General features: G+C 43.0%; 1 protein-coding gene across 5 annotated transcripts in view; it reads right to left on the reverse strand.

Moving 5' to 3' along the window:
• Positions 1-22,267, reverse strand: part of tns1b (tensin 1b) — a 146,989-nt gene that overhangs the window by 88,844 nt on the left and 35,878 nt on the right. For 4 of the 5 annotated variants that reach the window (XM_041951270.1, XM_041951268.1, XM_041951269.1 and 1 more), the window contains exon 3: positions 14,020-14,057. In XM_041951270.1, the coding sequence (XP_041807204.1) occupies positions 14,020-14,057 (38 nt within the window). Of the gene's footprint in view, positions 1-2,403; positions 3,115-14,019; positions 14,058-22,267 lie in introns of those variants that run through there. The other variant, XM_041951271.1, reaches the window with a different exon arrangement.

The raw sequence follows: 22,267 nt of genomic DNA on the forward strand, positions 1-22,267 counted from the left end.
GAGCACTGTTTCCCTGGCAGATGGTAATGATGAAAAATGTCTCCTCTGAAATCCAGTCCGGCACGGGCTCCCTGCCAGTGGATGTACGCCATTCCCACACAACCGGGAGTCATGGGTAATGCCGCTGTCCGGGCAGGACGGTGCTGTGTTACATTTATGTTGGACAAGGAATGCTTCCAATGAATGTGTGGCTCAAACATCATAGCAGTTATGACTAAGCTGGTGTCAAATATTGCACATCACACATACATTACACAGCATGCCATTTACAAATACTCTAATCATTATCTTTATATTAACAAACGCTTGAAGGACCACGTGGCCACTCGTAGTGATGAACGAACACAACTCTGCAGCTCCACTCAGCCGCGTCGGTTAGGTTTTAGCGCCTTTCAGCTCACTGTTTTGATTTTACTGCCTATGACTTTGCTGTCATGTGTCAGATTCATTGTTTTCATCAACCACATTCCCAGCAACAGCTGTTTAAAAAGTAAAAAAAGCTCTGAAGAAACACTGTATACTATCTGCTCACCACCACACAGCAGACAGACACAGTTAGCAGTAGTGAAGCATTTAGCCACCCAAGTGCCAGATATGTCCCTCAGGAGTCAGTGGAGACCAAAAAACAGAGCTAAAAGGCAACTAGTTAGCCACATTAGCCATAACGCCTCTACAGTGATTATACAGCATACCAGTGTTGGGTTTATGGCTTGTTGCACTGCCCCCATGTGGCCATAAATGAATCAATTACTGCAGGTTGAGAACAATCAGGCCATTGACCTACAGCTTATTCATGACTGCATGTCCAACCCAGACATTTACAATCATAAGACAAAAAACTAAAATCATCATTATTTAGCAACCAAGCATTTTGGGCCTGTCTCGTCTTAATGCATGGTTTTAAGATCTCCATTATCTGGGTTTATATAGTACTCACATGGGGTATATTCCTGAATAAAGTGCTTAATCCAATTACCACATACCAGCTCCAGAACAGGAGTGCTGCTTGGCTCCTGGTTGCCATGTACAGTATATTCTGCTGTATTCTGTACCTGATGGGAGCTTGGAGGTGACAGGGAGCATACTCGATGCACAAAGAGCTGTAGATGTACACAGCAAACACATCACAAGGATGATGCCAGCTGTGCTCTAACAGCACTACAGCACATAAATGCATTTAATAGAGCCTGAACACAATTAAACCCTTTATAGTAAAATGTGTTATTGGCAGCACTACATCCTGCTAAAGAAAGTAATAATAAAAAGCATTATGAATCCAGACACCCACACAGACAGGGCTGACAGGGATAATCACAGTTGTCAGTGTTCAGTGCAACCTTATAAAACTGTTAAAGAATACGTTCTATGTTTTCACACTGTATGCACTTACTCTTTTTCTCCCCAATTTGTAGCAAATTGGAGGCAATTGTAACTCACTCTACGAGCCAGAAATTCCCAAAGTGCTGCCGGGATTTCTCACGCCTGGGTTGATATTTTTCTGTGCAACAACTTTTGCAAGGTCCTATTGTGAAAGACTGAAGCCGAGTTCATGGCTGCACACACACCAACACTGAAATCAGTGTAAGAAGACTAACACACACTTTCTGCTTCCCATAGATGAAATATCACTTTCTACCACAAATATCTGCTGGCACTTTCTTTCACCAAGATGTGCTTTGACCTCTGAGTCAGACAGGGTTAGGTTAGTACGGTACGGTGAGCACAGACGCACACAATTAATACTTTTAAAGGTGCAACAAATTCTTTTCATGCATAAAAGAGAAGAGAGTAAAAAACACAAGAGAGAACTGAAAACAAGAGCAGACATAGGCCACCGCTGTCATTCCAGCCATGGCCATGGGCCACCAACCACAAAACATGGTAAGCCAAGCAGACCACACACAGACACAAGCACTTCAGAAACAAGCAGTGCTTTACATACATGAACACGTACAAAATCTACACTAATACAAAAATCACAAATTTCAATTTATCGCTTACATGCTCTTTTCCACACATTCCTGTAATCCAGCTACAGCGGACATTCTACAACCAGGGCAATGCACTGAGCTGTGCAAACATGCAGACACACACAATGACTGTCATCAGTTTTCACACACAGAACCAAACGAATGCACACAAACTGTACACCTACAGTATAAATGCACATGCTAGAACAGAGCAGAATTGCTCACACAGGAAAGCCCACAAACATGAACCATCTATGTCAGGTTACATACATGCCTGACAAAACATACATGTCCCTGTCAAATCCAGCAGATCCATAATGCAGAGGGTTTGCTGTGAAACCGAGCACAGCGAAGCCAACGCTTGGGACAGCCAGGCGCTCAAATACCAGGCAGACAGCAGCTCTTTTCCCCCCCTCACAGCCGCACTCTTTACCTGAAACACTGCGGTGGCCATCCTGTCTCACTGTGTGCGTGTCGTTCTCTCTTTGGTTTTCTCTGTCCAGCTGTGTTTTAGTGCTGCATCGTCCTTTCCCTTCTCCCCTCCGTGCAGCAGAGAGGGTTTTTCTCTGCGCTCCGTCCAGATGGCTAAAGCTAAATCCACTCGCTGTTACCTTGGTGCAGCGCGGAGCTGGAGGAGTGTACAAGTGTGTGTATTTGTGTGTGTGTGTGTGTCAGCGAGAGAGAGAGTTGCTATGTGTGTTTCAGGCTTCCAGGCGAATAAGGTCTGGCTAGTCTCTCCCTCTCTCACTCCTCCTCCCAGAAAATGAGCATAAAAACGTCTAAAGAGTCTTTATGTGAGCGCGAGAGTGGGAAGAAGTGCAGCCAAAGGCAAATCTTAACATCCCACAACTGGACACGGCGCAGTGCAGCACTCAGCGCTGAATAAGCAGGCGAAGTCTGGCTACGAGCTATAGCTGTTTCCCTCTCTTTCTCCTCCCTCTTGTTCAGTCAATTTTCGCCCTCCTCCCAAACGGGGAGACACATGAGTAACGAGAAGGGAGAGAAAATTTTGAAGTGAATTTCCCAGGGAGATCAGGGGGAAACGGGACGTGAGCTCGAGGAAACAAAAGCGCAGCTCTTTTCTTTCTCTGTCTCACTGTCTTTCTGTCTTTCACACACACACACACTCGTACACTCCTTCCTCGCAAGCTCATTCTTCATTCTCTCCTTGTTATCAGCTTCTCAAGTTACAGGTTAAATATGAGTCGCCCCCCTTCCACCCGCCTTTTCTGTCTCTTTCCCTCTCTCCTTCACTTTCTCTCTCTCTCTCTCTCACACACACACACACACACACACACTCTACAGCTGCAACCAGAGAGAGGAGGTACCATGAATGAATCCATTGACTTCACGGCGACTCCAAAGTCAAACAGTGTCTGCAGCAGTGTGGAGATACACACTCATCAGTCACCAGCTCAGTGTGTCTGTCAGCTCACAACGCCAACAAATCATTCAAGAGTTCAAGCCTGTCTTAATACGCCGATAATGAGATATGCATGTGAAGAGCTGGGAAGACGCACATTGTGAGAGTCAGTATACAACACTGTGAGCCAGCTGAGGACGGCTGCTGATCAGTGTCCGTTTCATTTACTAATTCATTTCACCAGCAACACAAATTTCCTTTAGATTTACATTCATCCTTTTTGCAAAAATGAACGGATGCTTCTGTCTGCTGACATAAATCGAGATAAAATGCTTTACTTTCTGACACTGCAGAATGTTTCTCACACCACATCTGTAGCCATCTAATGCATAAATAAAGATAAAACTACCTGAAGGAAGCTAATAAGATACATGAAGCTTTTTGTTGAAAATATTAAAAACTAATTTGCTTCCTGATTTGAGATGTTTAGGAGGCTGGTAAAGGCCTCTGCTCTGGTGATGCTGCTGTGGAGTGTGCAACGATCTCAAAGCAGCTGATTCTGTCATCTGTCACTCAGACATCAGATGATTTACATTCAAACTGAAACTACAGCCGTCGAGTTTGGAAAACATAGATCAATAAATAAGTTGAGATAGAAATAAAGAGACAGGCTCAAATGTGAGTTCTTGGTCACTAAGCCGCCGCATCAATCAGCATCCTCATATTGCGTCAACCAACTTTTCTCCTCTTGACAAATTCTGAACCGAAATGTCATCTATGAATTTGGATACATCCCCTTAAAGCCTGAAGACTTATTGTTGGTATGTTGGATAATCGTCAGCCAACAACAGCAACTTCTATATCATCGGGTCATTTAGCATGGAAAGGGAAGACAAACAACAGCATGCACGTTATTGGGATGCATTTTTTTTTAAAAATAAACCAAAGCATATATTTTGACAATTTTCTATAAGAAATACAGGTCATTAATATTTTGAGCTTGTGAAATGATGCTCACCAATAATTTCACAGCCTGCAGTTGATAATCACCTTTTGTGTGCACGTGTGAAGAAGTTGCATGCATGTATCTAAATGTGTGCATTTGTTGATTGGCTCGTCACCTCAGGTGTAAAAACAGGGTCATGCTTATAACTCGTAGTTTGTAGCAGTGACTTAAGTGTTGCATACACAGGTAGGAATCATGTGTGTCCGTCCCTCAGACTTTGTGAAACTTCACTGTTGGTTCCACAAAATATTTCTACAGCTGCAAAAACTTTATTAAACACTCAGAAACTTGACTTGTGAGAATTAGTTTTTCTTAATTCAAATGTGCATGCATGTATTTTTTTTTTTTTCCGCTTGCATACAAAAGGCAATATTACATCTGCAGGCTGTGAAATCATGTTTTTGATCAAAGCATTAATGATTGTTATTTGCTCACATCATTTCATAAGTGTTTTTGCAGTTATGCAGCTACAGAGATCTTTGAGATCCATATTCATGCTTAGCTGTGATTGGTGCATTAGGGGAAGGGTAGTGCTTTGGATTTACTCTCCAGCTGATAACACGTTAATTACCCAGCCTCCGTCTTAAATTATGCAAAACGCCCCGCAGTAAAAGCCAGAGCAGAGTAAGTTCACTCGTCCTCTGGTTCACCGGAGGTATCGCCGACCTCTCAAGGACTCAAAGCAAAGCAAACAGCGAGTTTGTTCAGTAATGCCTCAAGCTGCTGCTGCTGGAAATGACTCTGATGACTGTCAATAAAGATATTGATTAGAGCAGCTTAGGAAGACCGGCTTTAATTAAACCTTAAAAAGTAAAGTAAGCGTTCTGGCATTTCAATTCCTTTCCACAACCTCACCAGCTCTTATCCAGTAGCAGACAAAGGGACATTACTGAAGAATGCTTGGTACAAATTTGCAGCACATGAAGTATTATGCCGCAGCATGGAAAGAATGGCCGCTGTCTTTGATGTTGCTCAGACGTAATTACATGGAAGGCAGCTCTACAAGTAACACCTTTAGCTGGAGCCCGTGTTCACCAGATGTCGCGTCAGTAAGCGTTATTTAATTCGCTATTAATGACAAGGAGCCAGGAAGGAAGGGAGGGCTGCCGGAGAGGAGACATGTGGTTTACTGTAACAAAACAACATGTTTGTTTATGTGAGACGCACACCTTTAATGCAGGGACCAGGCTGATCTGAGGCCAGTGGGAAAGCCCCCTTATTTTTCTGGTGGGAATGAGTTACTATACTCACTGCAATGCAATTACACATACCGGCACTTCCATCTCTGTATGTTAGGCATTGTAAAGCATGGGAAAGTTATCCGCCTGTATTCGAGGCAAAGATGTTTCCCGTAGTCTGGTCGATTTCCTGCGTCCTGGCTTTTATTATGATCCTCAGAAAATTGTCTGTCTGTAATCACACCAACATTGCAAGAGACGACCATTAGACCATGAAACTTTTTTTTTTTTTTTTTAACTTTTACAGCTGATTTTCCAGCAATGTCATGGGTTATTAGTATTAGCCTTAACTTCACTCCTTCTTCCTGACTGGACTGTCATCGTGTTCACCTTGACTTTTCAAACCTGGAGCATCTTCCGGAAATGTTGAGTGACAAGCAAACCAGAACAGATCAGCTCGGTGCAGATGTTGCTGTTGGGTGAATGAGTGGGAAAGAAAGAGACAAGCATCAAGAGGGAAAAAACAAGTAGTCAGACAGAGGAACCGTTAAAATGAAAGATAAACAGAGAATAAAACAGAAAGAAAGGGAGGGACAGAGAGAGAGAGAGCTGGCTGGGTGAGGTCCAGTTTCAAGAGTCTGACTCAGGCTTTCCCAACGATCGGCGTCCCCCGGCGCCCAGTGGAACGTTTCACCAACGCCCATGCGGCGTTCAGAGCAGATTTAACGTGGATTTTTCTCCTGGATGGTCATGATTAGACAGCTGGAAGCAGGCATGAGATGGAAAAGATGTCACTTTGAATCAAAAGACAGGCCGGAGAGACATGGGTGGGGCCGAAAGTCTCCGAGCTCCTTCAGGATGTAATGAGGACGTGTCCTCCAGCGAGCCACTTCACACACAGCTGTTGTAGTGGTCGGAGGAGCTTAGCGATGGCGGAAAGAAGGGTGCATGCTCAGCAACTGCTCCTCACAAAAATAAAGCTTTAAAAACAAGCTTTCCAGGGCAAAGAAATTAAATGGCATGTAATTTATGCGACTGTACGCTCTACAAAGTCATCCCCCTCACTTATTGTTTCCATCGCTGTCTCCTGCATGCACTTGGCTCATTGTTGACATTCTTTCCAGCAGCTCTTGATTACTCCATCATGTTAAAGGCTGGGCGTTCCTGTTTGTTTTCTCTGCTGTATCTATGCACATGTCGCTACCATGCAGTTACTAAATACATGGCCATAAGCCACTTGCTTAATCCATTCACTCACATACTGGAACAAGGAGAGCTTTTAGCCTCTTGCAGCCAAAAATTGTTGAGCTCATATTTGAGCTTAAGTAGACAACAACATCTTTTATTTTGAAGGTCAAAGTTAAAGCTGCGCTTATCAATATTTTTCTGTTAACAATGGATTAAATGTGCATGTGTAATGTGACAAGCGTCAACAAGCCCACAGACAATTACCTCCCGATTGCACAGTTCCATGTAGCATCAATATTTTGCTTTCACGTCCTGCAGCTTTTCTGATTGGTTGAGTGTCTCTGCCCTCAGCAACCCCCAGGCGTCCAGAAACACGCCTCCAATGCAAATGTTGCTCCGCGTCTGCTGGATGATAATAAGCACCAGTTTGCTAACACGATGATATGTCAGTGCTGTTTGCAGCTTGTTCCACAGCCCCACACAGGGCCTAGAAATCTGTTCACGCAGCTTTAAAGCAGTCTAAGTGTTCTCCTGGGACCGCATTATGTCTCAAAATATGATTCATTTGACTGCACGTATTCAGACGCGGTGAGTAATTATTATCATCTTTATATGAAACTAATTGAAAATCCAGATGAAACTCAAATGAGAAACCAAGTTTCTAATTCAGCAAGCGCTCTAAGATTAGAGGCCATATTTGTCACATGCTCGTGTTGTTGTCGTGTTCCCGCAAACTCTTGCTGTCATAAGCGAGCATGTGTCCTGTCCTGTGACAGCTAATTCCATTAGCTTCAGAGCGGCTGGCTGACTCTGGATTTGATGAGACGGGGAGCTGCTTACGAGAAAATATAGCACGTACAGATACCGCGGCACAGACTCAGGGGTATATTTTGATTATCACCCCAACCCGTCCATTTTCTGTCCCCGCCCTCGGTCTGTCACAGCGATACGACTCTGACATGGCTTCTTGCATGTTTTCTTAAAAGGAGTTCACCCCCCCCCAGCTGCTCCGCTTCCTACTGTGACTCTCACTTACTGCAGAGCCGCCGCATGGAAAAGGAAGGAAGTTGTTAATGTTGTTACTGGGATTCGATACCATGCTGACATCTTTGAAACACCACTTGAGGTTATGTAATGCCTCCTGTTCTTACAGTCAAAGAATAATGTGCTGCGTCTTTCTATTAAAGGCTAGTTCATGTCACTCTCCCACGTGAAATAAATATGGGAAAGTTGGCTCCCTCAGTATATTTAAGTCCCTGAATGACTAAAAACTACAACAAGTAAGTGGGAAGTGCAAACAATTGGCAATCTTAACATTAGCAAGAGTTTGTGCACGTCATCAAGTCTTCAGGTCTAAGAGGAGTTACATGAACTCTGAGCAGTTACAACAATTTAGAGCACTCTGCTGTTATAAGCAAAAAAAAGTGACGCGACTGTACAATCAAGGTTTATTCGAAATGAAAAAGCTTTGCAGCTCTGAGGCAGTGACACAGCTTCCAAAGCTTCCAATTAATGCCAGCGTGATAAATCAGCCCTGGAGCAACGTGTGGAATCTAAAGGAAGCCACTGGAACAGAGGACGAGGTTAATCGTGCCAAATGAGCTTGACAGCTGCTGCTTCACAAGGCAGAATGAAGGAGTTTGAGGATAGAAAGACTTCCTGGGTTCAATGCTGAGAAATTCCTCTTCAACTTAAGTCACAGACACTACTATTAAGCAGTTAACCAACGTTTAAAGGGATACTGTTAGTGCTGAAATGATTTAAGTAATAGATCAATAGAAAATTAACCAACAACAAGTGACATGAGTCTACAGCTGAGACTGATGGAAGTGCCACTTGTTCAGCAGGTGTTACAAATGACGGGAAGTTTTGGGTCAATAAAAAGCTGGATGGAAAGTGATCATAAAAGCTACTGAAATCCATCCTGAGGAGAGCTTAACGGAACAGTTGTTGAGACATTTCACTCAAAGCCACAAATGTGAACCGAAAAGTCAAAGAACCATTATGATCCATCCTCTGGGGACCGTAAAATGTTGTTGTGATCTGGCAACACGTCGTGGAGACATTTCAGCCTGGACCAAAGTGGTGGACCAACAGATGGACTATCCCTTCCCTACAGCCACACTGCTAGCATCCAGCTGGTTCCAGCTTCTCAAGCAGATATGTGGCTTCTCTGGCTCCAGGAGATTACGATGGGCAGTTTATACAATTTTCTGACATTAGGGTTATATAAAACGGTTTGGGTTGCAGAGTAAACAAGAAATGATCCAAACTTAATCAGCATATGAATCTTAAATTAAAGAAATCATCAGGTGCAGCTCCACAGAGAGGTCAAAGGTCAGAGTGAACAACAGAACAGAACACACATACTTGACTGAACGTCTCTCCGCTGAGACTCAGGTTTTAACCCAAATCTTCCAGTTGAACAGACGGACTCTACCTGGCTCCTGGTGACCAGACAGCTACTCCAGCCTTCTACAAATCAAAGCTGTGTTCAACAGGTGAGGGGATGGCCAGCTGCAAACCTGATGCTCTCTCTCAAAAATGCACCTCACATGTGTGGATACAGGTGTTTGGATGTGTCGAAGACTTGCAGGCCATAAATAAAAAGAGATGGACGGCCTATTTTATTCTCAGCCACACTGAGGACTTTAATCTCCAGATGATCGTTAAAAAAATGTCAAAAATGTCGGGGAGCGGTTGCCACCGACACGCTCACGGTGCCAGATCGGCTGCTTGTTTAAACTCAGCGGTCTGGACTTTAATTTCAGGAAGAAAAGGTAAGAGGAAAGTTTAGGTAACCGACCACAAATGTACAGGTGTGTCCACAACTACAGAAGACACATGATTGATATGATTATTTGATATTCTTTTACATAATCTACTGTACAACTTCCTCATTAAAGTCTATTATCAGAACCAGTGTTAGTAAGAATGTTACATTACATTACTGTAAAAGCATTTTGCAGCTTTTCACTTGGCAAACCTGAAGAGAAGAATGAGGATGCATCCGTCAGCAAGCTGCAAGCAGCAGATCTCTAACTGAAGCATGTTGTGCTCAATGAAAGGAACTAAAGGGGTCACAAATAACCAACCTGAAACAAGAAAAACATGCGGCGGTGGCCAGCCTGCACAAAGAAACACGTGATTCCACCAGACTTTCAAAACATGCATTCTGAGAACTTCAGGAGCTCAGAAAAATGAAAACAAAGGCTTCACAATTGTGTGGAGTGAGCGTGTGTTCATGTTCTTCCACTCTGCTTTCTCAGGCCTCCTTCTTAATTAACAGTGGAACGGTAGTTTCCGTCTCAAAACATGCCTGACAGGCAACGAAGGATCGGTGAAATCCAATAGGCTGTACTCAGCGCCTCAGCTTATTCCTGACTTTCAGTGCTACCAACCCATTAGAGCCTGAGCTGATATGTTAGCCGCTTTTAGCTTATCAGACAGATAATAGAGTGTAGGTGTTGGCCGATATTATGAATAAATCAATAAATAAAGACAGGTTGGTCAAATACAAGCTTTCACACACACACACACACAAGTTAATTACATACAGTAGTTTATATTTCACCCTTGAAGTTTAATTGGCTGGATTTTTATATTTTTGACCCTTATCTCAACTGAAGTGATTTTTTTTTTGTGTTGCTGTTTATAATGTAGTTGTTACTGATACTAATTTAGTAAGACGTAAATCATTTCACTTATATTTACTGTTGCTTTTATGTTTTTGACAAGTTTAATTATGATTCAGTTGTGCTACAAATTGGCTGATATATTGTTGTTGGGTTCAGCTCAAGTCCAGCGGCCTTTGTGAAGCGCCATGACCTGGACGTATGAGAATCTTCACAGACGTCTGCAAACACAGTCAAAAGTATCACAGGAGCTATTTGTGCGCCAGTCTGTATTTTAAATCAATTAAAAAAAAAAATTAAAAAGCACATAATAAGGGTGGACTCAACTAAAAGCCTGTAAAACAGCCTGGGGCTCAGAGGGCGAAGGGTGAGTGTTGCTGCCATAAACAACTGAGACCACAGACCACAACTGAGAAGCATATTATTTTGCACAGTATGTTTATTCTGTATGTCAGACTTGGAGGGAAATCTGCTGATGTGCTTTCCAGCTCAGAGAAAAATTGTTTTAAGTGCACAAAACAGGAAGAAGGTGCTGCAGATTTATGTCATTGAACTGCAGGTGGGAGCTTCTACTATAGCTGCTCTTACACTGTCCAAGCACGTCCTCTTACCTAAACAACACATAAAAACATAGAACCGGTGCCAGAGGTACCGGACCTTCGTTATCACGTGGTTATCCCTGTGAAACGGTTGGAAGTTTGCTTAGGTTTATCATTGTTTGGGTTAAAAACGTTGCTATTATACGTGTGCTCTAACTGAAGTACATACTGTAAGCTAAAACAAGTCAATGTTGACTTTCAGTTTCATCCATCAACCCCACCTTCCTCCAGACTTTCTTGCTCTTTACACCACGTCACCTGACTTCCTCCTTTGCTCCCACCATAATTACTACAGCCACTGGAGGTCGCTACCGAACAATGGATAAATATGGGTTGTAATAACCTCCGTGCATGGTCCGGGTGAGGACCTGCTGCACTCTACCTATGATTTAAACTCGAATTAGTGTGAGCAGACAGAGCGTTTAAGTAGTCTGAGGTTTAACCTTTCCTTAATGCTCTCACAGCAGCACGGTGGGAAAGTCCCACACATCCTCACAATGTGTTCCTTATAAAGAAATCAAGTCGAGCAAAAGAAGACGTGAAGGAGCGAAGTGACGGGTCGGGTATTCAGTACAAATGTACGAGGATTTGGTAAAATCGACCTTGAAATCGCTCTCGTCTCAACTTCCAGGGTGATCTAACACGCTCTCTGTGGCTGCTGCCTGTCATCGGCCAGGAGTGAAATCTTACTGACAAGATTTAAAGCATTTTTCACAGCCAGTCGCGAGCAAGCACACATGGGGGCGAGGGGGGCACACACACACACACACACACACACACACACGCACACAGAGGTCTGACCATTTGTTTGCAGTGGCCAGGTTAAATATGGGCCACATATTAGCCCTCTCGCCAGACACAGATTTATAACTGTAGCGTGTACTTGGGATAACTGTCCCAGCGAAGAGTTATTATCAGGAGTTCAGATTCCTAACATGTAAGATCACATGTGACTGACAGCACACAGAAACGAGCTTTATCTGACTGACTTTAAATAAATAATTCATGAAAACGAAGCAGGCCTTCTCGCAGGCCTGACTGAGCGCAGATAGCGATCGAGCTTGACCCCACCGTGGTCACTCCCTTGTTTTTCATCTCAGGCTTGTTAGCAAATTGCTTCCTGCCAAAGCTATGACATTTTTAGCTGAAATGTTTAGAAAAGGAAATGCTGCTGTGATTTTTGGAGATGGGAGTTTCAGTTCTGTATATATAGACACTGGGAGTGTGTTCTGGGCTCCTGTAATGTCCCCTCCCACAAATCTGACCTCCGACTTCCTGAGATTCAGACGTCGTATGTATCACACGACGTCATACATCATACTTTGTTCTTCAAGACAGCTGCATAAAATACTGATTTGGCTGTGGTGAACACAGAGGACAGGAGACATTTTGCACGCTGTGTTTTGGCTACATATTTGTCCTCAATAAGCTCTATTCACACAGGAGTCCTGTTGGGGACCTCATGCATAAATAAATTACCCACAAATCCTGCAGGTGGTGACACACTTTTACACAGACGGTGCAAACTTGTGACACAAAAGCCCAACTGGAACACCTGGACACAAATCACTAATTAGCTCTATAATTACTAGAAATCACTGGACGTAACAAGACAGTATTCGCCTCAGGAGGAATTTGTTTTGTTACACCAAACCTCTCTTAGGTCTTTCTGTGATGCGTTTGCTGGTACGTGCGTTCACTACGGCACAAACTTGTCTTAAAGGCTCATCTCAGCCTGTTGAGCCACCAGTTCTTTAGATTTTACCGTTAGCATACGTGACAGAAATAAAGAGGAAACAACAGCTTTGAAAAGCACAGCCGTCAAGTACTGACAAGAGCGGCATCATGGAGATATTATACGGGATGATAATGTATCTAACAGCTACACTATCACTACACTGCTGTTTGCAGGATGATACTGGACTGAGACCTGCTCAAACAGCCAGAGGTAGGATTACATACAGTTTGTGCGCCAAAATATTCAAATAGAAATCATAAAATATACAAAAAACTCTCATCTTAATTGGCAGTCATGATGATGAAGACGATGGTGGTAGTGTTTTGAACAGAATATGAATTTTGCATCAAGTTTCTCTTGGTTATTTACTTTATTTTAGTTAATTTCTGTATTATACTTAAACTTCATTCAAGCGCATTCAGTATAATGTAAACAAATGAGACAGGCAGATTATCTGAGCACGAGAAAATAAGTGAATGCTATGAAATCCCATTAATCACTCGAGCATTATACCTCACTTTCAAGAGGAGACGTTGCAATATTGCAGTGCAAAGACATGTGAGAAAGGTGCCGTGGGCTGGGCTTATCATTGTGGACATTTCGTTTGATAAGTTCCCACTTGAGGCCCGTCCCGCACGGCTGGCCAACGCCCCACCTCGTGCTTAGCGTGGCCTGTCTGCCCTGCACCCCTGGCATTTCCTGTGAGTGAAACAGGGACTGGGCAAAGCTGGCAAGCAGCACCCCTTTCAATAACGGATACCAGATGAAGGGTGTGTGCATGCATAGGTGTGCAGAGGTACGGTGCATGTGTGCGTTTATGTGCCGTACCTTTACGCACACAAAACATACAACCTCTACCGACCCTGCAGGAACTTCAGCTTCATCTGTTTTCCCTCTCATTTTCTTCTACGTCCTCTTCGACTTTCCAAAACAAGATGAATCAAGCGATGGCTCCATCCAGAGGTCTTTTATTTTTAGACGCAGGGCGATCTCCAAGACGCAAGAGTTTATCCAACATAAACACATTCTGGTACAAAGAGGACTTGTTTAGACATTCTTCAGATTTTTTTTTGCAGAACATAAACTCCCCAAACTCCACCTTCCCCAACATCTGCATGTATATACACACACACGCACAGAAGAGTAGCTGACTCCACCTAAAGCATTATATGTCCTCCCGATAAGCTCAGATATAATTGAGAAGCCTTTCCAGTGTTCTTTTGAGGAAGGCAACTCAGACCTGATGCATAAAACCATAAGAAATCTGCAAATACTAACTTTTTCCAACTTTGTGTCTTCGGGTGTGATTTCTTTAAAAAAAAAAAAATGGTTGAACTCTTACCTTGACTTCACATTTCTTGTGGCAAGCAATTCGGCAAACTGGAGAACACAGAAAGAGAGAAAATGAAATTAACTTCACAGCTCATAAAAATCTCCCAAACATCGTGGAGAGAGCCAAACACTGCGGCCCGGCATGAATCATGACTTTGAGTGGTTGTCAAGGAGGTTTGAAAAAGCAAGAGGTTCGCTCAGATTCCACAGCGTGTTTGTCCTGCGGTCAAAGTCAAATATCAAGCGCTGCTAGCGGGCTAATACTGCCCAGTGTTAGCTTTGTGCTCTCTGAACACCGGCTCCCCATCAAAGCTTAATCTGTTATATAAGGACTCATTTTAAAGGATGTGTCTGTTTAACTTAAGATTCAGATCAGGAGCAGAGCTTTGAGTTAGACGTATCACATATAAATCGATGATAACGTGTTGGTCTCTCTAAACTGAAACTGCTCTGATGAAGCATTTCTTATTCGTGACACCAGAACAGAGCTTTTCAAACAGCTCAACATGTTCAAGACAGATGCTTATCGAGTCCCTTTCAGTTACAGCACGTCATTTTCCCCAATGCACAACTTTCAATCCCTATATTTCATCCTTTTCACTTTCACACATATGCAATAACCCACCATTGGACCACTGTATATGTGTCATATGTGGACCCTGCTCGTTTAGGTTGTTAGCATGCTAACACTTGCTAATTAGCACTAAGCTACAGGTTGATGGGAGTGTCTTTAAATTTGCAGGTATTTGGTCATAAAACAACATTTAGGACGAAATTAGCTTCTGACCAGATAACCTCAATCAACGCTGCTGCTAGTGCGACTAAAACAACAACCACACGGCATCAGGTGCACTTTACAGGATCTAAACCTTCAATAGCTGAAACCAGCTGGAAACACAACATTGTTCATGCATATTATCATCTTTTAGCAACATTAACGTTTATTTGGAGTCATGTTTCTGCCCACCGGGTGAATGTCCAAGTCCAATTCTTGCTCACTTTTAGCTTTGTTATGGACTCCACTGGCTTCTGAGAAAAAAATCATGCTCTTTAGCTGCAAAATGCTCACTGTGTTCACCAGCTAGGTGCTAACTTTGGCCGTTTGGTGCTGGCAGGTGCTTCATCAGAGCTTTTTTTTTTTTTTACAGCTGTTTGCTTCAGCTGGAAACGACACTGATGAGATGAACCAAAATGGTAAAGCTGTAAACTGTAGATGCTCTAAAGCTTTGTGGAACTGAGGGAAGCCACTACACCTGACCCCTTTCATATACAAGTACTTATGTGATCCATTATTGATGTAAAAATATTGTTTCTAGCCACTTTAAAGAAGAAGAAATAAATAAAGTCTATGTCTCCACAGAAGGCCGTGTTATCTGGGAATCAGCATTGAAAGGAGTTCATAGAAATCTCATGCACAAAGCCGATAAAAGACATCACTGTACTATTGAATTTCAACACGCTTTTTGCAGCTTCCCTACAACCCCTGAGCCCCCTCGCTGGACTCCCACTGGGTCTACAAATAAGGGTCAAAAGGGGAGCGCACCTGGACCAGCGGCTCATAAATTGTCAGATCCCCTCGAAGGACAGAGAATGAAAACACAGCTCAGTGTGCAGAGGCGTAAGCTTTCCAAATAAAGGAGAAGACTGTATGCTTTTACTGGAACGCTCTACACCTTATGTAATGAGTTATTCTTCCTGTCTCCAGCCACATTTTTCAAAGCAAGTGTAATATCTATCATGATTAGCTGTTAAGTCACTGATATGAACTTGGGCGGTGGCCAGTCCTCACACAGCGCGAGAGTGGAGATCCTGCCTATATTGTACCGTGTTATGTCGTCAGCTATATGCTTCCTGAGGCCTCTACTCCCTGCAGGCTTTCTGGCCTCAGATGTAAAGTATTCTTCTTTAACACTCGGTCTCTCTGATGTATGTGTGTTCCTAAATCACACAGTGTATTCCTCACACAAACTCTTTGTTCTTCAAACCACGTGTTCCAGTGTGCAGTGAGTATAAACCCATCCTCTCAAAGCCGGGAACGTTCAGACGGAGCCTGAGGTGAATGTGAGCAGTCAATTTAAAGAACTGAAGAAGAAGAGCTGAGTTTCCATTCTGTCTGAGCAAGCCTTTATAATTCATAAATGTGGTATTTATGAATATGTACTTATAGCTCTGCAACACTTAGGGTTCTTATTAAACCTTAAATAGCCTGATGCCTCAGGGTCAAAGGTCAAGTGTTCAGAGCAGCTCGGGGTCGAGAAACATTCATGCAGCCATGTTTGACTTGATTGACATGTCACTGCTAAATGTCATAATAAGGACACCATAACTTATGTCACGCATGTTCTGGATTAACTTCTACTTCAATCAGCTGGTAGACGGGGAGTGTGTATGTACTGAAACTAGAGAAAGTGAGAAGCTTCCCTTTTAGAGCCGAATGTGTAATTACATCATGGTGCACTTAGTTTCTATTTAGGCACACGCAGGACTATATTTGCACTTGGGGGGTAACATTTGAAAGTCACTCTGACTTCTTAATTAGAGACCTTCAAATGTGGGTGGCAATGTGAAATCCTACCGGGATACACATTTCCAAGACTCCCAGAAGCTGCGTTCCCAGGGTCAAACCGAAAGTCCTTCTACACAGCAGAACCCACACGGTCTGTCACAGGGCACACGCTACGCTACGCTCCGGATGAGGCTAGCATTTCGCGTTTCTGATCAACTCTTGATTATCCAAAGGCGGCGAAGCATTTTCTCAACCCACAGAGGAGCATATGACCTTTCCATCAGGGCTGCAGCTCTTGTTTTCCATCTTAGTTTTTCCATATTTTCTCCATCTGTCTTTTGATTAATTGAATAGCTGATTGATCATTTAGCCTTAAAACTGTCACAAAACAGTGAAAAATGGCCATCACAATTTCCAACAGCCCTCTGTGACGTCTTCAACTGCTTGTTTTGTCAGACTTTGATCCAAAACTCTAATATTTCCCATTTATAATAATATAAAACTGAAAAAAACACCAAAATGCATCCTGAACTTTGGCATTTCTGCTTGATAAATACCAAACTGATTATTTATTAACAAAATTGTGAATAGATTAACAGTTCTGGCACTACTTTCACCTGAGATATAAACATAAAAAATTAACAGAATTGGAGTTTTTTAGAAAACTGCCTTTGACCTGAATGCAAAGTTCCGATATTTTCCAGCAAATTTATGTTTTTTTTTCCCTTTTTTGCACTTTTCCCAAGCGTGAAAGTACACTGAGGCCTGCGCATAATACATCTAACATACCAGATGTGACATAAGTCACATGGAACGCTCTCATTACTGTGAAACTCATACATACTTGGCTTTCTGCACGATAAGCATAAAAGCCATGCGCGTGTCCATCAGGACGATGTCCAGAGCTGTTCCCAGCACGTGAGTCCCCAGTAAACAACACTCCCGGGCCACATGGGAAGAAGCAGGACTTCCATATTGGGTGTGAAAGCGCTGAGCCCAGAGAACTCGGGTTAGGCTTTACCTTGTTAGGAAGTTGGAGCTTTGGAGAATAAACAGAGCAGAAATGTGCCTGGTGGAGGGATGGAGGACGGGGGGAGGAGAGGGCCGAGCAGGGACGAGGAGGGATGGAGGATGAGGAGCGAAAAGGAGATGCCAGACAGAGAAGAAGAGCTATATGGAAAGGATGAATAATGGAGTGGGGGTGAAACAACTGCTCGCATCAATCATGAAGCAAATGAGAGGACGGCAGGGATGGGAGGTGGTCAAAATGAGGAGATGATGAGGAGCGTGGAACACCAGTTGCTCTGACTCTGGGTCTGTGGCTTGCTAGGCAACGTCAGAGGTGGAAAACGATGGAGGTGGGGCTGTGTGACTGAGGCTGGGTGATTTCCTTCCCCTGGTCCCTTGGAATGAGCGTGTACTCCCATAGGGCTGGGCTGGACCCCCTTACAGCACTGAACACAATCATAGGGCAGAGCTGGAGAGTTTCCTCTTCCTCCCCCCTCACTCTCACTCCCTCCGTCTCTTTCTTTCTCCACCTCTCATGCACACAAACACGTGAGCGCCAACACGTGTGCATACATACATACAGCGTCCCGACATCGACAGTCCGTCACTCGTGTGCACAGACACATGCTAACTCTCTGTCTCTGTACTCCAAGAGTCTCCCACCAGGGTTCCCATCATGCTTTGAGTGATGCAAACAGGAGGTATGGTATAATGTCGCCATGGTGACAGTGAGTTTGCCTTAAGTTTGAGTTAGCTCTGTTTGTTCTTAGATTAATCTATACTATGGAAAGTCATGCCAGGATAGCAACTAGCTCTTTCTGTTTGCACCATAACCAAAAAAAAAAAACTCTTAATATGATGATTAGTATGCAAGAAAATTTAATTGTGTTAAATTGTGAGGAGCAACTTTTTTAAGATGATTTCTAAGATAATTCAGATCACCTGCTCACCTTAAATCAGAGATCCCAGCTTCACTGGGACAGTGTGTGTGTTCAGTCCTAACTGAGTTATGATTCCGATATTGATTGATTGATTGTGCACTGGTGCACAGATCGCTTGTGAGTTGTAGGTATATGGACATTAGACAGGTGTTAGAGGTAGTTAGCTGTTCCACAAAGTCGGTAAACAGACTTGACCTTAGATGACGAAGCCTCTCTTCAAAACAAAGCTTGTTTTTCATGTGCCTACATACTCTCTCTAATACTCTGTTGTGTACTCTGTGCGCTTGCTGCAATACCTGTGTAGTATTAACATTAGTAATTATTGACTCTCAGTCAACACTATCCATCATTTGACTCATGCAGGAGTGTCATCATTCAGCCCACACATCCCCAGCTAAAATCCCTGCCAGTGCTGGGTTTCTGTGGGTAAAGCCCCACCTTCATCCAGCTGCTAAGGCTTTCCTGACGTGGGAGATTCCCAACAACACTGCAGAACAGCAGAGTAAATCCTGAGTGAGAGTTCCCATGGAGCCGTTCTGTGTACTCTGTGTCATTTGTTTGATTCGACCTGACAAAACACAACTTCTGTTTGTTTACTTTCTCTCTGCTTTTTTGTGTCTGTGAGTATTAGTCTGACTTTGTTTGGTTGAAACAGCTGTTTCCCTTGATTCAAGCTGCAGCTACCAAAAACAAAGCAAATTGGCTTGTAAATATTACAAAAAGCCCGACAAATGGGACAGTACAGTGTGCACAGGCTCAGGTTTGAGTTTTGTGCTGAAAACTTTGGACATGGAGACTAGAAGTCAGCAGCAGATGTAGCTGAACAGATGAATGAAGGTGCTCCATTAGAAACAAAGGACTCTGCTGCCTCCTGGTGGCTGTCAGAGGGGCTGCGGGTGGGAGATACACAGTTCAGTTTTCAATATATTTCACAATGTTGATGCTTCACAACTTACATATGCTCAAAACACAGCTAAAAATCTCTGTTTGAAATACACATCCATACTGATCTGGTCAGTATTAATAGCATAACAGAGAAGCATGACCAAATCAACTGCAGTGCTTCATTACTAACAAATCAATATACTGATAATTGCTTTGTCTCATATGAAAGAGACAAGAGCTGACTTTGATTTAAAAAATAAAAAAAAAATCCATTCCAAAAGATCCACTTAGTTGTCCTTCTGGAGCCTTCAGTCATATCACATGATCTTCATCAGCAGGTGGAGTTTGTCAAGGACTTTTATGCATTTAAATATGTGTATGGGTGATTAACGATCATTAATACATATTCTAATCTTCATCTGCTGATCAAAATCACATGATATGATTAAAAGCTCCAGAGCAGCCACTAAATAGACCTTCTCGTCTGCTTTATACAAGGTCAAGAATAAATCGTGAACCTCAAGAAATAACTTTATTTAAAAAACAACATGCATTCACAGCATGGAAATTATCAACAATGAAGGGAATATTTGCGTATATTTGAATAATGCTTAATGCTTAAAATAAAATCTTAATTAGAAAATAATCACCACATAGATTGCAGTTATTTGTAATCAATCTAAATATTGATGTTACCATGAATGATATTGATATTAAATAATTGCATATATAAATATTTTTCTTTTGTGATTTTTTAAAATCAGGGTGAACTTGTCAACCACTAAAATACAAACCAATGCTAATAAACACAAACACAGCTGCAACATTTTCCAAGAAGGACGGACATGTAGCTCCGCTCTGGACACAAAACAATAGATCCAATTCAATTCAATCGGTCCAGGTCTTAAAGTGAAAAGGTTCAACTACAGTTCAGCTGCAATGCTTCAACTCATCCAGCAGGTGGCTCCCTAACTGCATCAACTGCTCCGAAGCTGCCTCGACCTGGTGGCGGCGTGATTTATTGAAACTCACTCACATAAATCACAACTCACTCACGTTGTGGTTTGATTTGAAGGGATAGTGAGCAATTCAGCGACAATGTGCAACACATTCAGTTCATCAGAGTGGAACTGACGTGCAAGTTCCCATGCACGAATTTCAGATTCAGATGTCTCTTCCATCGACTCTGACGGAGGACACTGAGCCTCTGTCCCCCGGCCGGTGCTCACGGAAAGACACTGTCTGGACAGTTCACTAGATTAAGATAATGATATTAGACTGGCAGACAGTCACTATCCATCACCCACAAAAAAAAAACAGTGGTCATCTTCATCCAGCTGCTCCACCTATTAAACTAATGACTTTGCCAAATCAAGGAGCGGCACCAAGGCAGACAAGACAGCATCTATGCACTATGTATGTACTTTATAAATGTGTGACAGCTGCTCACTACACAGACTGACACAAGTAGTAACGCTCATGTACTGTAGTAAACCAATGTTTTCACTTCTTAATGTCTGTGAGATCAATGCATGAAAGCAAAGCTCGGTTCTGCATGTGCGAGTCTGTTTTAACCCTCATCGGGATTTGCTGCATACCAGCTGTATGAGCTCAGCAGTCAAGAACAGAGCTATGATAGCCTACACACACACACACACACACACACACACACACACACACACACACACACACACACACACACACACACACACACACACACCTGCTACTGTGGTGTGTCTCCAGCTCGGCTTTGAAGATCTGTGTTTACAATGAATCTCTCCGGGACGGCGGTGTGGTCGCCTCCAGAACAAGAACAGAGCAGAGCTACACCCTTCACATAAAAGCAGCTCCGACCGATTCTTGTATATTTGTTTGAAGGTGGTTTGATTTTTTTCTTTTCTCTTACAAATACAGCAGCTGTGAGAAGCAGAAGAAACCTGATTGCAGATTTTAGCATTTTCCTTCAGGTCGGGGGGGGACAAACTCAAATATAAGCATCAATAAAAAGTGTCGTCATGAACTATATCAACTATTAAGTCGTCTGTGATCAGATTGTCAGGCGTACTTTGCCTTTTAAAGCCACAGCAGCACTCTGTTGTTGACCTGCCCCCTGCACACAAACCATCTATCTAACCTGAGCTGCACCACAGTGAATATAAAAGCCAGTTCCTGCCCTCAGGGCAAGTTCTCCAAAAATACCCTACCAAAGAGGGCACTCTTTTTTTCTTCCTTTCTGGAAAACTGCAGTCCTGACCTGCGTCAACAGGCTATTGTCAGAGCAACTCACACCTTGTATCCTGGCAACCGCTAGAGAGACAGGAAGTCCAAGAGCTCGTGTCATTACGAGACCATGTGACTGGAGAATGTTTGTAAACAAGAGCGGCAGAAGGGAAGTGCTGTACGGCCGAGAGAGCGGCGAGATCCTGTCCGGCTCCATTATGAAGAACAATTTCTGTCACGATGCGTCAGTGTTGTCAATGTGTCTCCATTTCAACGTTGAATTTTCACAGTATTTCAGAGGCTCGTGAATAAGATGACGGGGAGTTTTGGATGATTTTCCTTCCTGCTACAGCAATCAGATGCCTGCATACACTGACACTTTGGGACGTAGGTTTATTCACTTTCTGGAGGAGATTTAGATGAAAAAGATCAGTGCAACTCTAATATCTCTTTGTTAATTATGAAGCTATAACCAGCAGCTTAGCTTAGCACAGCACTGGAAAGAGGGAAACAGCAACCCAACTAGCACATCTATCATCTCACTGATGATGTTCACACCATTAAAATGTTTTATCTTGTTTAATCGACCTATATAAACCTTCATAAATATGTGCTAACCTTCTTCCAGTCTTTGTGCTGAGCTAACCAGCTGCTGGCTGTAGCTTCATATTTAGCATTTCCCCAAACCACGGGTTATT

The sequence above is a fragment of the Chelmon rostratus genome, chromosome 13, assembly GCF_017976325.1.
Source record: "Chelmon rostratus isolate fCheRos1 chromosome 13, fCheRos1.pri, whole genome shotgun sequence".
NCBI classification, from domain to species: domain Eukaryota; kingdom Metazoa; phylum Chordata; class Actinopteri; order Chaetodontiformes; family Chaetodontidae; genus Chelmon; species Chelmon rostratus.